Source organism: Mesoplodon bidens (genome assembly GCF_964165515.1).
Source record: "Mesoplodon bidens genome assembly, chromosome: 3".
Lineage (NCBI taxonomy): Eukaryota > Metazoa > Chordata > Mammalia > Artiodactyla > Ziphiidae > Mesoplodon > Mesoplodon bidens.
The window spans coordinates 143,728,737-143,745,944 of NC_138178.1; the positions used below are offsets into that span (position 1 = coordinate 143,728,737).

The window sequence follows — 17,208 nt, forward strand, 5'->3', positions numbered from 1 at the left end:
CTTAGCTAGCAATATAGAGCCATGTTTCCCAGGTGGAAATTTTCAGGGCAAAGTGGAGAACATAGTTAAAGTGAGATATATTCTCTCCCCAGTCAGTGTACCTTCCTTGGCAACAAAGCACCTTGCTTCTTAGAATCACTTAAAGGCTCTTTCAGTTGCTGGCCTCCCTGACACTCTATACCAACCTTGCCCTGGATTATCTCTAGCCACTCATTATATAAGGACATTTGTTTGGAGCATTTGTGCAGAACACTGATATGAGCATTTTGAGTGTGTGTATATTTGCATGTGTGGGGAACAGGAGACAAGAGGAAGACTGAAGGGCAGAGGGTTTCAAAAAAGAAATAAAGGAAGTGATCCCTACCTACCACACATTTATAAAATTATTTAAGAAAATTTACAAAGCACAATACTAATGTGTACAAGACAGTTTACAGACTTCCCACCTAAGTATTATGGAAGTGCCAAATTCATTTCTTTATTTTATCAAATATTTACTGAGCATCGGTGATGAGCTAGGCACTATGCTAGACATAATATAAGTTGTATAGAATTAAACAGAGCAGTCTTTCTGAACATTCTAAAGCTGGTGAATGTTGACTCGTATTTTGAAGAAAACAATATACATGAACCAGCAGAAAATAGAAGACATTCAAAATACAGCATTTTGCAGTGGAAAATATTATTTATTTTTCATTCATGCATGTGTCTTTCTACAAAGATTCTTAGGAGCCACACATTCGTTTCTTGAACTTTCGAATACTTCGTATATTGAACATTTATTGAATACCTATTATTCAGCAGGTACTAGGAATTTCCCTGAGACAAATAAGCAAGTGATTACAAATACATTAGGAAGCCATAATTAGAGTTATATCAGGAATACACTGCGGAAACAAAAGAAGAAGTAGGTGACTCTTGAGGGAAAGGAAGTCAGATATGACTTCCTAGAGAAGGTGACACTTAAGCTGAGTCTTAAAAGCTAAGAAGTCTTTAACCAGAAGGCAGGGAGAAGAAAAGGACACTCCAAGCGGTGAGAGTAGCATATGTTATGGAGCTGAAATATGAGTCATCTTGGTATTCTCAGGTACTCCTGAGAGTAGCTAGACTATAGGATGGAGGGAGTACATGAACCAGAGCCTTTACACATACTGTTTTCTTTAGGTGAATATCTATAGATGAAGCATTTTCACTTCCTCTCTGTCTCTCTCCCTCTCCCTCTCCCTCCATCTCTCCCTCTCTCCCCATCTCTCCCTCTTCCCCCCACCCCATCTCTCCCTCTCCTTTTCCCTCTCCCTCTCCCCTGTCCCCACATATTTTTGCCTACTTAGCTCTTCCTCATCCTTCATATTCAAATCATAAATGTTTTACCAGGGTGGCTTTCCCTGACCCTCCAGTGTAGTTCAGGTACTTTCAGTGTATGCTCTCATAAAACCGTGTTCCTTTCCTTTAGAATGGTTTTCTTAATTTGTATTTAAATACAAATTTGTATTTATATACAAATTTATATGTTCGTTAATGTGACTATTTGATTAATATCTATCTCCCTCACTACATCGGTGGCTTTAAGACTTTTGTTTTCACCACACCCATAGAAAGACACACATTAATACATTAGACATCACAAACCAATGATATACATATATAACATATACAATGCATATAAATATATATGCATGCATATATATAAAGAAAGATAAGTTTCTTGACACAATTTTCACCTTTACCATGTGTGACGAGATATATTTTCTGTTCTTTTTCTTTACAAGATGATTTTACAGCCCACCTCTATTTGTGATCTAGAGTTTGAAAAACATTGCAACAGACTGACACTGCATTAGAATAGAAACAATATCTAGTTTTACTCTCTATGCTGTCCCAGCATCTAATATAACACTAAGGGCACAGAAGACACTCAGTAGAAATTTAGTGAATGAATGAAAAAAAAACCTTAAAAGGTATTATTTTTAAAGTATGGTTATTCCCATTTTTATCAACAAGCAAACTGAAGGTTAGAGAAAGTTTTAGTAATTTGCTGAAAGTCCTGAGGCTAATAATAGGCAGAACCAGGATTCAGATTTAGCTTTTACTCTAAAACCATGCTAATTTTCCCTTGAGCAAGAAGTTAAAAGAGAAAACATCTAGGTTGCTTATGGGAGGTGGAAAGCTGGTAATATCTCTAGCAGAGAAATAATCAAAACTAAGTTTATTCAGTTTTGAGATGCAGTTAGTGCAGAACTCTGAAAGATAATTGACTTTTTAATTTTCTACAGTAAGAAAATTATGATTAACTTTAAAATACTGCAAAAATAAGTGTGGGGATAGATGAAACAAAATTGGTAAAATGTTGATAATTGTTGAAGCAGTGATTTCTATGTCTGTTTTAAATTGTTTCATTAAAAAAAAAAAGAGGAAAGTAAAAAGAACCCATGAAAGCAGCATAAGAATACCATTGCAGGAAAACTACAATATTCTCTTTCTTACAAGTGAACACTGAAAATACAATAGCATTCCAAAAAACACCAGAAAGCCAAGAGTTTATTAACTGAGACAATGTCTAAAAAGCACAAGATACAACATCTAGTAAGTAGAAGACACCCAATGTTAATTTTTGTTCCTCTTCACATCAGGTTAACCAAAGCCAGCTGTGCAAAAAAAGTGACTTATTATTAAAAGGTACTGAACCTTTTCTACCTGAGTTTCTTCATTCTGTAACACTTCCTTCAAGTGTCAAATGAAGAAAAGAATATATGTTCTTCCTACTTCACTTGCTACTTCATATATATGTCTCCATGAGTGTGTACACACATATAACACATACATACCCATTTATTTAGGATGATAGGCTAAAAGAACTTCCTATTAAAAAGTGCAAGAGTGGAAATTATGGAACAACAAGAAAACTATCTCCGGAGACACCAAGTAAAGGCACAATCTGGACCACTTCTGTTGGTGCTTGTGAGTTGTGGATACCGAAGATCAAGCTAGTAATAACAAAGCCCTTTTCTAAACTAGGAGATCAGAAAAGTATTCCACTTTCCTGAAGCCTTATCTGATCATTTGAGTCAAGTTTTAGAATTCCAACACTAGGTTCTTATTCTTTGCTATAGGTCCATTCTGATGATTGTTCTTGGTTCTGTTCATCTCACAGCTGCAGATGGCCCAGGAGATCGTTTCATCATTGGGGAATCCCAAGCTGGTGAACAGGTGAGATTCATAAGCCTGAAAGGCCCTAAAGATTTTAGTTTCATGGACTTTGGGCTTCTAATTCTACACTTCTGCCATTGTTGTAATGGAAATCTTAGAGAAGAATTAGACAGGTTATCAAAAGGATGAAAGGACGGTTCCCATGAGAAAGAACCAAATGAATTATTTCTTAACTGAAAGAATCTGCATCTGTTAATATACAGCATGGTGTTGCTGGTATGTCTCAGATGACATGCCCCACAAGCATTTTCCAGCCCTGTGATTGGATGAATCTTTCTTCTGGTATAAACATTAATGTTTGAATAGAGCTACAATTTCTAAGTGGTCTTTGCAGAGTTTTCCCCAACTCGTGTTACATACAGGGAAATTTAGAAGAAGCAGATTATTTAATCTTTCTAGCTAATCATTTTGATTAATTTTTCTCATCAGGGAGCTAACCAGAGAACAGGTATTTCTTAATAGAAATGAAGCACTAATGGGCCATGGTGGAAGTACAATAGACGTCCTCTTAATTAATGCTTTGGATACCAGTAATTGGTCATTTAATTGGAAATAAGTTACAAGTGGGAAATTATCTTTTACTTTTAAAATAAATATAAATGTAACTTAAATAAATGAACATTTATTTGTCGGTAATTTGATGGAGAGCTAAGGCTCTTCTTTTAATAAGTATCTGCTATTTGAACTTCTCTTATACCCAAAAGGCATTATATGTGATTTCAAGTTTTAGTTTCTTTAAAGTGGAAAAAAATTTAAGGCCTGTGCAAAGTATCTAAGTATAGAATCCTTCTAGATTTTTATTATATTTTTATAATTTTTTTTACAGTTGCTTCACCCATACCTAATTTGACATCAGTTCTTTTTAGCAGCTTTTTTTAAATGAGTTTTTCCAAAGGCTTAACTTAATTTTATAGGAAAAAAGTAACTCCTTTTACACTCATATGTCATTGGTGTATGTAATATTTATTTAAATATCTTAATTCAGTAGCAACTATTGCCACAAACTGGTACAAACAAGTTTGGGAGCAAACTCAGTTGAATCTTTTGGTGTACAAGAGAAGACTCTAACGGTTTCAAACAAAATGTGCTGTAGGCATCATTACATTCAATAGGAAATAGAGAGCATATGTTAATCCAGTGAGTTTTGAAAGTTGGTTAAAAGAGTACCTTCCTTATTGACTAGAGCCAAAGGGAAAACCAACGCACTTTTCTCTCCTGCTACCACCAAACACTCATAAGGATTATATAAAAATAAAGGAGGGGGGCTTCCCTGGTGGCGCAGTGGTTGAGAGTCCACCTGCCGATGCAGGGGACGCAGGTTCGTGCCCCGGTCCGGGAAGATCCCACATGCTGTGGAGCGGCTAGGCCCGTGAGCCATGGCTGCTGAGCCTGCACGTCCGGAGCCTGTGCTCTGCAACGGGAGAGGCCACAACAGTGAGAGGCCCGCGTATCGCAAAAAAGTAAATAAATAAAATAAAGGAGGAAATAAATAAATAAATAGGGCAGTTTGAGCAAAAGCTATATCCCACGCCTTAGCATGTACTCCCATATGTACTAAAAATAGGGGTTGAGGAAGTATATAGGAGAAGGATGGTGCCAATGGTGGTAACCCTAGCTGCCTCACCTCTACATCCAAGCATTGAGGGGTACTGTGTACAGATCTCTGAAGCTAAGCATGGCACTGTAGTAATTAGATCCTTGTCCATGCTGTGCACAGGCTGGTTTTGCTCTTCATGACTGTTTTCCTGACAAAAAAAACCAACTAGACCTAGGTCCCTTTTTTATAAATAACTTGCATTATGACCTCATAACTTACTTGACCTCTTGGTATGTGTATCCATCAGCAATGGACATACAAAGCATCCATTCTTTTTAACAAAGCCCCAAAATATCAATTATTCAAGGAGTACTTCTCTGATCTTCAACTGAGTCTATCCAACATTTATCAAGCATACCTACTGTTTGTACCAAGAAGCACTGTGCTAGGTTCTAGGAATATAAAATAGATTAATACATGATTACTACTCTTAACAGTTTACATCTAGTGGAGGAGACAGAGTATAAACAACTAAATATAATACAGTATATTAAGTGCTAAACTAATGCTGTCAGTCATGTGCTATGGAGCACAATAGAGAGGTTGAGCATTTTGTCCTAGAAGGGCTAGGCAGATGACATTGGAGCTGGGCCTAAGAGAGTTTTACAAAAACAGAAACAGAAATGAAAAAGGAACACTCCAAGCAGAAAGAACAGTATAAGTCAAGACCCAGTGGTGTTTGGAAAATTGCATGGTATTAGGAAATTGCAAATAGTTTGTGGTAGTTACAGCCTAGAATACTTAGGCATAGGTAGCAGATTGTTAAGAGCCTTATGGACCCTTAAACTTTATTCACTAGTTAAGACTTCCAACTGATAACAAGGAGCACAAGAAAAGTTGTGAAATTAAAAAATTGCCAACTTCTTGTAAGTTCTCATAAAAGTTTGATGGGAAAAAAGATCAAAACTATAAAAAAACAGGGTTTTTCCTCAAGCTACCTGTGATGTACTTCATCTATAACTGATGTATCATACACATACACTCTTTACAGCAATCTCAGGGGTCTTGCAAGAGCCAAATTGCTCACTTATTGAAAGTAAATACACTTGAGCACTAGGGGACCATTGCATACACTGAGACAGTTATTTACAACATGGTTTATTGGTGTACCAAAATACTTGATCTTAAATCACTTATAGTTTGGTCCTGTTGGTTAGCATTGGACACTTTCAATTTCAGTTGTGTAATTATGAAGTGCTATCATTGGACAAAGCTCAAAAAATCCAACTCAATATCTCTATTAAGGAAAAATCAAGATTTTTATAGTTTTTACTTTATATAAAGTATATAAGGTACCTATATCAATAAAAATAAAAAAAGAGTTGGTAGTCTTAACAATCTAAAGGAAGTACTTCATTTGTTGCTAGAGTTTTTCCAGTTGATTCAATTCAATTGCAGTTTATATGTCTACTCTAAGTAGATATATAAATGTCTTTATATATCCAGTAATATCTTTTACATTAGGTTTAATATAAGTGAGCTGGTGGGAATCCTTCACCTACCATTTAGAATTACGGGTTTTGGAGAGGAGCCAAATTTTTTATTTAGCAGCCACACAGAAACACTTCTTTAAAGTTGGTTTAAGCCAAGAAGTAGAGAAAATTACAGGTATAGCCACAGTAAAACTTAAAGTAAATTTACATAATATGGTACATTGAATCAGACTAAATTGAGGGAGGGCTCCAGGCTAACACACTTCAGCTTAAGAAGCAACTACCCTGAAACTCACCTTGGGAATCACTTTCTGCCTTAGCCAAAAAGGCACTTTCAGGGAAAAAAAGGACTTCTTTAGACCTACATTAAATATTTTTATTGCACAGGCTCAGAAGATAGTTTTGACATTAGCACCTCTACTAAAAAACACATATATCAAAACATTAATGCTTTTCATCAAAAATCACTGCACTGCAAAATGGTCGTGTTTAGTGAATTAAGAGATGCACCAGATAATAAGTAGTATCTGGGGTTGAAAAAAAATTAATGCATTGAGGACTTCCCCAGTAGCGCAGTGCTTAAGAATCCACCTGCCAATGCAGGGGACACGGGTTCGAGCCCTGGTCCAGGGAGATCCCACATGCCGCAGAGCAACTAAGCCCGCGCCCCACAACTACTGAGCCTGCACTCTAGAGCCCGCTAGCCGCAACTACTGAGCCCGCGTGCTGCAACTACTGAAGCCTACGTGCCTAGAGCCCGTGCTCCACAACAAGAGAAGCCACTGCAGTGAGAAGCCTGCGCACCACAACAAAGATGCAATGCAGCCAAAAATAAAAATTAAAAAAAATTAATGCATTGAGCCCTAAGCTTTTTTTTTAATTCTATGCATTATCTTGGTAGAAAATTACATTAGAATGTAACAATTCCAAATAAGCCTGAAATGTCTTTTATTCAAATAACATAATAAGGGGATATAAAGTATGTAGTTCAATGCCAGATTTGATCCCAAGAACCTTTTTCCAGTGACTTGTGGGAAAAAATCAGTGAGAACACTGGAGTTGTAAGCCGGGAAGGATTACATGCTTCATGTAATTGTTGTGGTAATGAGATCATGCATACTTATTCATTCATTCTGGAAATATTTATTGACTACCAACTTTGTGCCAGACACTTTCTAGGCTTTGTGATGATAGAGCAATAAATATGTCTGGAAAGAGGGTGATTAAAGATTAATGAAATGACTCTACCCAAGATATAGACAGGATTAAGGGAAACTAACAAAGGAATGTGAAGCACTCAGGTACTAGCAACAGTGATATTTCATTACCACCTCTAGGTCTGAAGGGGCAAAGGGAGAGAGTAGTACCTGGACCTGGGAGATTGATAGCTATGGGAGAGGTCCACCTAATGGAGCTGTGGCATCAGTAGTAGAAATGACATACCCATCACCAGACTGCAGCCCAGCAGGGAAAGGGCAAGGGGAATAAAAATTGTACTTCTGTCTCTCTCCTACCCTCTGATCTCTTCTTGGCCCCTCCCATTGGCTGAACCTAACCAGAAGCCAGAGTGATGGGAACCTGGTTGAAACAGTCCATAGAGGCTGGCCTTCTGGGCCACAGCTCAGGAAAATGATGATGTGATCTAGAGAGGCAAACAGAAAATGAAAATTTCTGTCTTTATAAGGCTTATATTCTGGAATATAATAATGCACCTAACACTGAACCTAGCATAGATTGAGTATTCAATAGATATTAGCTATTGGTGGTATTGTTTACAGCAATAACATTATGGAAATAAGCTTTTTAAGGCTTTTCTAACAAATAAATTTCCAGTTTTACTTTGATTGTACATCTAGTGGAAGGGTATTTTTCCTTAATCATTCCCTAATTTTTTTTAATGTAAAAAATGTATAACATAAAAAGTACCATGTTAACCATTTTTAAGTGCACAGTTCAGTAGTGTTAAGAATATTCACGTGTTGTAACCTAAAATTTTAAATACCTAAGAAGCAGATGTCTTTGGAAAGATATCATTTTTGTTGGGGAATTAATGTTATCTCAGAATTTTCTTTTTGGGGAAATTTAAAACATTCCTTTTCCCAAATCTGACCTAAATCATGGCCCATGACAAGTGACTCTTCTGAGGCCAGATCAAACCTGTTAGATGGAGCTGACAGAAATATAATTTTTCCTGTGCTGGGAGGAAGTGTGCAAGGTAGGTCCTGTAGTCAGTCTCCCATACCATTCATATGAGAGCTCAAACAATAAAAATCTTGGATATAATATTTAACCCAAATCATTACAGACACTGGAATCATTTTTAAATGATTTATTTACATTTGTTAGACTTTTATTATTAGTTGCAAGGTGAACTAATATATTTTATAAAGATTTTCAAGAGTAATAATTAAAATAATTTTTCTGGCTTGCCTTTATTTAACTAAAACGTTGGTTAATAAAATACTACATTTCTCAAACATCAGAACTTCAATAAATGATCAACAAGATGGTTTTTCATAATTGTCATTCATAAAATCATATTGCACGGTATTTTTTTAAAGACTGTCAAACCACTGTAAATATATTAAGAAAATTCACATTGAGTGAGAGACAGTAGTGGCAAATATAAGTGGTAGTTCTTCAAAAGGAAAGCAGGGCACCAAGAAAGACATCTAATTAAGTCATTACTTAAGTCAAATGAAAGCCTCTTTGGTGTAAGTATATTTGTTTGTGACTTTTATTACATTTTCCCAAAATGAATAAGACTGTAAAATTTTCCTTTTATGGTTTGTTTCAAAAACTGTCACATCTCCTGCAGACTTTTCCTTTGCAGCAGTAAAGTAAATCGACTCTTTCTTGCATGTTTGTATTTCCAGCCGACTCAGACAGTAATGCCAGGACAAGTCATGCGGGTTACAACAGGTGCTCCAATCCCCTGTGGTGCTGATGCAGTAGTACAAGTAGAAGATACTGAACTGATCAGGGAATCTGATGATGTATGTCATTACCAGGTCTTATGGCTCCATTCATTCCTATGGCAGTATTATAAGTCATGCCTATTTTCTGCAATGTTTATGAGATTAGCCCAATTTTTTTGGTTATGTTAGAACCTTACATTGTAGTGTATAGTAAATAAGGAACTGCCTTGGCTTGAAAACCTTTTGTTATAGTAGATGCTTTTATGATCATTACTGTGATTACAGCAGAATTGAGCCACATTTGAGCCAAGAAATTTCATATGCAAGCAAGGAAAGAAACTACCTCAAGATAGAGGAGCAGAGATATTAACTGTTGACTTACCATCTAGCTGAGAAATTTGTTCATCAAGACTAGCTTCTGATAAAATGTGAAGGAGATTTTAATAGAGAAGAATTTAACAAAGAACACTTGGGCAAGTTCTTGAATATTACACTAAGCCAAGCATTTAAACCAAATGACCCTTTCAGCTCTGGTTTTCTATAATTCAGGAAAATCTGTGCCGCCAAATTACAGTCTGGAAACATTAAATTTATGTCAGTTCCCCCTCTATTGCCTAAAATAAAAGACTCTGTTCTAAGTAGGCCTTTATCTCACTGAAACTAGTGGCAATTATTGAAACCAGAGGATCAGTCACTAATAAAAGAATAATTTCAACTGAGGTTTTAATGACTGGCTATCTTACTTGTTTTGAGAAGTTTAAGATATCTTGTATTTTTAAAGTTAGAATTAATAACAAATATATATTCTCCTCAGCTGGGTATATAGTAAAATTTGGCCATGCTGAGACACACCCTCTTTTCTTGATTTGGGGATTTTCTCTTTAATCACCTTCCCACAAGTAAGTCTTATAAAATTCAACTCTTGGCACACAGATCACATTGCCCTGCTGTTAAAACTGTCCAACAGATTTATTGGCATCAGTGAAGCCAGCAGAGCATTGAAATCCAGAACACATGCCTCCACAGACTCTGCCGGATGACAAGACACAGTTCCAGTGTCACAATGTTATTCACAGTCCATAAATGTAAAAATAATGATCACCATTAATTTATAGAAATCTACTACCAGATAAACTATAAGTCCTTCACTGAAATTTCTGCAGGTATTTCAGAAATACCTGCAGGTATATATGCAAGGAACCTTGGCATAGTATTGAACCCATGATTTAGAAAAGACAGGTTATCTCCATGCACATTCACTGTATCTATTAGGGTAGCCATCTTTTTTTTTTTTTTTTTCCTTAAGAATGCTGCTTACAAAGTAAGAGTCAGTATTTGAACTGGTACATTTTTTAAAAGCATGAGAATCAGTGAAAATGTTTGTTTGTTTATTTATTCATTCATTCATTCCTTGGCATCAAACCTGATTTTTCAGGAACGTGTGGTAGAAATTCATCATGTTCAAAGGGTTTAGCAAAGGCTTTTCTGTTCCTCTATATTTTTATATATTCTGGGCCTATCTGATGATGAAAGCATCTGAGTAGCTAAATTCTATTGATCAAAATTCAGTTAGATTGTTCTGTTTGAAATTACATGATTTGCTCTTATTATAGGGCACTGAGGAGCTTGAAGTACGAATTCTGGTGCAAGCTCGGCCAGGCCAAGATATCAGGTAAGTTCATAACATATAGAATGTATAGCCAACTTTTGTATCTGCCATGATCATGAACTCAGGAGAGCATGGCTATTATAAATTCACAGCTCCGTCAGTTAACCATTAGCTTTCAGGGTTTTTAACAAGTAGCAAAATGAATTTTCTGAATTCTATATCCCATGTCTGCCCTCCCTACTTTTTTGTAAAGTTGGTAAAGGCAAATGCAATATTCAAAAGCAACAGGAGAAGGAGGCAAAGTCATGAGCCTACATAATCCACAGTTAATCCTCCTCCTAGATAATCCAGAATTACCCATCCCTACCCCTTGGTAATCCAGAATTTGATATTAACACAGATACTTTCAGAGTTGAGTATTTATATAATTAACTGAAAGCCCCTCCTCTATTGACTGCCGATAATAATGGAATAATGTACTACTGTTTATATACAAAGATGAGATTACTGTCTTACCATAAGTAGTGTATATATGTCAAATGATTTTTCTTACAATTGAGTATGTTTTTCCTGATTCTATTAATACTAATTTGCTCAACATTTTGTAACAAAGCTACACTTCTCCAGTTCCTGTGGTGGCAGGCCAAGAGTGACTGGACCTCTACAGCCACAGAACTGGACCAACCTAAGTGGTCTAAATGGAAATTATCTCCATGACTGTAACCTCATTAGCATTATTCTCCTCACCACAAAACTAACAAGCTATGGACATGGCATTAGATATTTTCATATAAATGCTTGCCTTACATCAAAGAAAGATTGCAATTGGTGTTTTGGACTGTAATGTGATACAAAACAATTTATAAAATAACTTTCAAACATGAAGTAACATATTCCTGTTTAACAGCAATAGATACAAATCTATTTCTGTCTTCTGTTATGTGATTTAATTTTTTTAATTAAAAAAGCATAGAGTTTTTAGAATCTCTTTGTTTTAGTAATCTAGTCCTGCTTCATCTCTTGACTTTTTCCCCTTGTGTGTCCTCCTTCTTTAACACTAAAGTTTCCTCTGAGTTGAGAAAATATTGTTCTTAGTCATACTGTTTATGATTCTGCTTTGACTTTCAGACCCATTGGCCATGACATTAAAAGAGGGGAATGTGTTTTGGCCAAAGGAACCCACATGGGCCCCTCAGAGATTGGTCTTCTGGCAACTGTAGGTGTCACAGAGGTTGAAGTTAATAAGTTTCCAGTGGTTGCAGTCATGTCAACAGGGAATGAGGTAAGGAAAAAAAGGGGGGGGGGGGAAGACAGCAGGGGAAAGATGGTGGGTAGTGGGGCTTTCAGATGAAAGCATTTCTGACATTCTGTGTTCTGTGTTATAAATAGAACATTAAGGATTATAGATCTTACCACATTTCTATAACAAGGAAATAATAAATTGGCCTCAGGATAGTTCAAGTACAGAAAATGAAAAGGAAGAACTAGAAATTACATATCAAGAAATGTTCCCTTCCATTTACTAAAATGAAATATTACAACCAATGGCCTTCCACACACTCAGTACATATAAACAAAAATGTTGACTTCTAGCTGTAGATATTCAACTGTGCAAACCCAGTACTTAGGCTGTTGGGACAATCAATTGTGCATACCCTGCTGCTGAGATGATGGGCCACCTCTGTGTGGGAAATAATTCAACGAACTGCGACACCATGGCTAGCCCCTTTTCTTGCTAAACATTCCATGTGATGTTTAATTACCAGGAAGGATTTGAAATTCGGGGGGGGGGTTTCTCTAAAGATAGCATCTCTAGTAGCATGCTATTCAGAATGTGTCAAAATGTCATTTCAGCCCTGATTTAGGAAGGGGAATTTAGTCAGTCTTTTTATGAGAACTCTGGAAAATCTTCCTGTTCCCTGTTTGCTTAAGTTATACAAAACTTCAGTTGGAAGCTGTAAGGTCAAACTGGGAATATTGAAAAGTGAATCTGCTGGAAATTCAAAGCCTAAAAGCAGAATCAAACTATTGAGGTTTTTTTAAGGAATTCCTTTAGATCTTATACTATTTTTAAACAGATTAACAGGATTTCGGGGTTTTTTTTCTCCTTTAACCTCTAACTTTGTTCTGAAAATAAGCCATTTGCTACCATTATTTTTAATTTCCTAGAGTCTTGGAGATGGACGTTTTCAAGGGTCTATTACCCTTATAGTTCTTTTGGAAAGGGCAAAAGAAAAGAATGTTTTGTTTTGCTAATGGAGAGGTAAATCAGAATTCTAGATTTGCTTACTTCCCAGTATAGGTGTACTAGTCATTCCCAAAAACTATTGACTGACCCAAAATAAACATTCTTTTTAATTGATCTACAAAATGATGATCCTAATATCCCTAGGACGAACTGACACTGTGTTTAGCATCAGAAAGAAATTTCTGTTAAACTGGTTGACTTAATGATCTATTCTTATTTGAGATTTATTTATATGCTTTGTGCATCTAAGTGACTTCATGGGGTTTAGGAAAGCTAAGTAGAATGAGCAAACTAATAGACAACTAGTTATTAGGCAACTTTGTTTAAGCTACATTTATTGTGTTCTTCCTAATGACTTTGTAGGTCTGGATTAATATTCTCAGTTATCCCCCAGAGTACATTGGTAGTATTTTTTAAGCTATCTTTTATACCCTTTATTAAAACTATTTACTAGTAGTAGGGAAAAGTGACGGGGTGAGAATAGAGATAGTACATACATGGTAGAATCTAGAGAAGATTTTGTAGTCCTAGTTCCCTGCCCCCATAGATTTGATTGTCCTTAGAGAAGCTTTGACAGATTCCCCTACGTTTTCTGGCCTGCTGTACTTAACATGGTTTTCCAAGGGAATAATGCTTCTAAGTCCCATGATCTCTGGTTCCATGTAGTTTGACATTCCTCCCTACTCCCATCCAAAGTTAGCTATTATTATGACTCTCTATCACCATATAGTTTAGTTCAACAAATGTTTGTTGAATACCTCTATGCCAGACACTATACAGGAAACTAGAGATAAAAGTGATAAATAATGCATAGTATCTCTCCTGAGGCTTGAGATCCTCAGATAGCCAGAAAATAATAAGGAAAAAAAGTATTCATTTATTTCAGAGAGGCCAAAAGAAATTACATTTGTCTATGAATGTGACAAGTCTATAATTTATTGAGTCACAGCACAAGCTCCCCTTAAGTATTAGTTCTGATTTCCCCTGATATGTATGGCTTCACATACGCCACCTCTTGAATCCAGTGTGGTATATTGGTAAGCAGAACAGTAGCCTTAGCCAACCCAAAGAATGTCATACAAGATGTCTATGTGTACTGTATTTAAAGCTTGCTCTGCATTTTGTGACTACATGATCTTATTCAGGATGAAGGAATTCTTTTAGAATTGGGAAGGTAGAGTTGTAAACAATAACTAACACAGACCAGCTGTTGTAGACATTTGTTGATTTTGACAAACTATGCAGGTTAAAATTTAGGTAATACCATTCAATAATTACTTAATTGTGGTCATACATTTCCAACCTCATGTATTTGTTTAATATATATTTATTAAGCATCTGTTACATCCTGGAATGCTCACCAGAGGTTCTCTTAACTAAACATCAGACTTAACAAGATATGAATATACTGTACCTTGAACCAGTTTACTTAGAAAGATATTGAACAGGAAACTCAGCATCCAGCAGGGGAGCATCATGCTTTCTTCCGTGGGACCAGTCATCTTAGCAGTTTCCACAGCTATCCAACAGCTGTTCTCTTTGTTCTTCAAGTGACATTTAAGTGCAAGGGAACGAGAATTCTACTAGGAGAGTATGGGAGCCAGCAACTTAGAAGCACCATCTCCTACATAGGAATCAATATTTCTTATAACAATCTTAGGCAACTTCCAGAGTCCCTAGATATGCCCAGCTTCAAGTGTCACCACATTTGTGGAAGCCCAAAGCTTGGCTTTCCACTAGGGATTTATAGTTCATTTGTAATTTCTTCCATTCCATGTGCAAGTTACTAATCAGAGACCATTTTACCATAAGAAGTGTTGTCTACTAACAAGCTGACATTTTTCTTTATCAAATTTCCAGAGGAACTGAGCTAGAAAGTTAACCCAAGTTCAAATTTGTCCTTAGAGATGGAGAAAGGGTTTTATTAAGGCTTTACCCTCACATAAAAGAATGCACTGCAGAATGTCTGCAGAAAATTCGAAAACAGTAATAAAACTAACTACAAGTCATTCTGTTCTTTATTATCACCATGCACTGGCAATCCTAAACAATGTCAGTGATAAAATACTCCTTTCCACTGAGGCAGTCTTCTCTCACAACCCCTCCCCTTTTAGTATGCTACCATACTGATGTCAGGCAGTGTTCTGACTACTGGAGATACAGCAGCAAGCAGGACAGACAAAGCCCCTGCTCTTACAGAATTTATATTCTGATGGGGGCGGGGGGGCAGGTAGTCAATAAACAAACATATAGTGGTAAATGATTTGAATTTTTAAAAAGCCGAGTGAGATAATAAAGAATGCTAGCAGAAGAGGTATATGCCAGGTATTATCTATTGAAACTTATTCCACATCAGCCCTTTTGTTCTCTCCCGTATACAATAAAGCTGGAAGTCTGAAAACAGTTTCCCAGACTCTCTTTCCAGCTGTGGTCCAGTTAGGTTTTGCCATTGAGATGCATTAACATGGTATTAGAAGGTGGAAAGAAGGTAGCAGGAGTATATCTCCTCAACTCAGTAACATCACTTTCCTCCAGCAGCCCTGGGGACGATGGTGACTACAGTTACTGATCTTTAGTAATACACGTTTCTTCTGTTTCTCCAACTCTGCCAACACATTTGTAACCAATCCCATGCATTAAATCCTCTTTCTCCTACCCCCTTCATTTGAAATACCTAGAGGAGTTTTGGTTTTCTCATCCCGGACCTGACTGGTAGACAGGTAGAGTCCTCTGTTTTACAAAGGCTAATCAGGCCACACTGATGAGGGGAAATTAGAGTGGACATCTGAAGGCATTGAGGGTATATGCCTCGTGAGCAGAACTGTGCTTCAAGCAGAGGGGACAACAAACACTAAAGCCCTGGAGTACATGCTTATCAAGTTTGAGGAACAGCAAGGAGGCCAATGTGGCTGAAGTATAGAGGGAAAGGAGAAAAGTAAAAGGAGATGAGGTTGGAGAGGTAACAGAAACAAGATCATTTTATTCTAAATGGACAGTTTTGAGGAAGCGAAACATAGCATGGAACATAAAATGTCTTAAATTTTTTTTTTTTTTTTTTTTTTTTTGCTGTATGCGGGCCTCTCACTGTTGTGGCCTCTCCCGTTGCGGAGCACAGGCTCCGGACGCGCAGGCCCAACGGCCATGGCTCACGGGCCCAACCGCTCCGCGGCATGTGGGATCTTCCCAGACCGGGGCACGAACCCGTGTCCCCTGCATTGGCAGGCGGACTCTCAACCACTGCGCCACCAGGGAAGCCCAAAATGTCTTAAATTTTTAAATGATCACTCTGGCTTCTATATGTATGGCTTGGCATATGGGAGAGAAAAAGTGAAAAGCCGGGAGGCCAGTTAAAGGGATATTCAGTGGTTACTGTGTGTACCTCTTTGAAGCTTGTATTGTTTGTTCACTACTGTATTACCAATGATGATAAAATTGCCACACACACACACACACACACACACACACACAAAATTAAATTAAAATTAAAATTAATTTAAAATTTTTAAAAAGAAAAGGATATGCAATACTTCAGCAAGAGATTTGGACCAGATTGGTAGTGAAGATGTTGAGAAGTAATCAGATCCAGGATACATTTTGAAGGTAAAATCAACAAACAGGATTTGCCAGTGAATTCAAGGTAGAAGATAAGAGAAAGTGAAAAGTCAAGATGAACTCCATTCCATAAAATATATTGTTTCCCTTGAAACTGTAGATGGTGACTTTTAGGTCTTTAAACTGGACATCAGTCAGCCAGCTGCCATTAGCTTCAGGAAGTCAAGATTGTATGCTTGTTATCTAGTTACTACTAGCAATAAATATTCCTTCCATAGATGGTGAGTTTTCTTCTAGTTTCAGTCACCTTCTGCCATATTCCATAACTTATTCATTCATTTCTATTCATTCTCATTCTTCCTACCCCCTCCTTCCCTGTCTCTCCCTCTCTCCCTTCCTCTCTCTCTCTCTCTCACGAACACACACATACACAGAACTAAGTGTATTTATCTCCACTATGCCTCTCCTTATTTTATTCTGTCTTTTGTAAATCTCTTGGCCACTCTCAATAACAGATGTCTGTACAAACAAGTTTAAACTTTAGATATATAAAGTCTGTCTAAAATTTCCATATACTGTTCTTTGGGAGCTGCCACAAGCAGCTGTTATTATAAAAGTTGAATCTTTAAAATCTTTGTCCCCAC

At 36.9% G+C, this 17,208-nt stretch overlaps 1 protein-coding gene across 3 annotated transcripts in view; it reads left to right on the plus strand.

The window, feature by feature from the left end:
• GPHN (gephyrin) overlaps positions 1–17,208 on the plus strand; it is a 639,047-nt gene that overhangs the window by 541,791 nt on the left and 80,048 nt on the right. For all 3 annotated transcript variants that reach the window (XM_081229975.1, XM_081229976.1, XM_081229977.1), the window contains 4 exons: positions 3,152–3,207; positions 9,114–9,233; positions 10,769–10,827; positions 11,893–12,046. In XM_081229975.1, the coding sequence (XP_081086101.1) occupies positions 3,152–3,207; positions 9,114–9,233; positions 10,769–10,827; positions 11,893–12,046 (389 nt within the window). The remainder of the gene's footprint in view (positions 1–3,151; positions 3,208–9,113; positions 9,234–10,768; positions 10,828–11,892; positions 12,047–17,208) is intronic.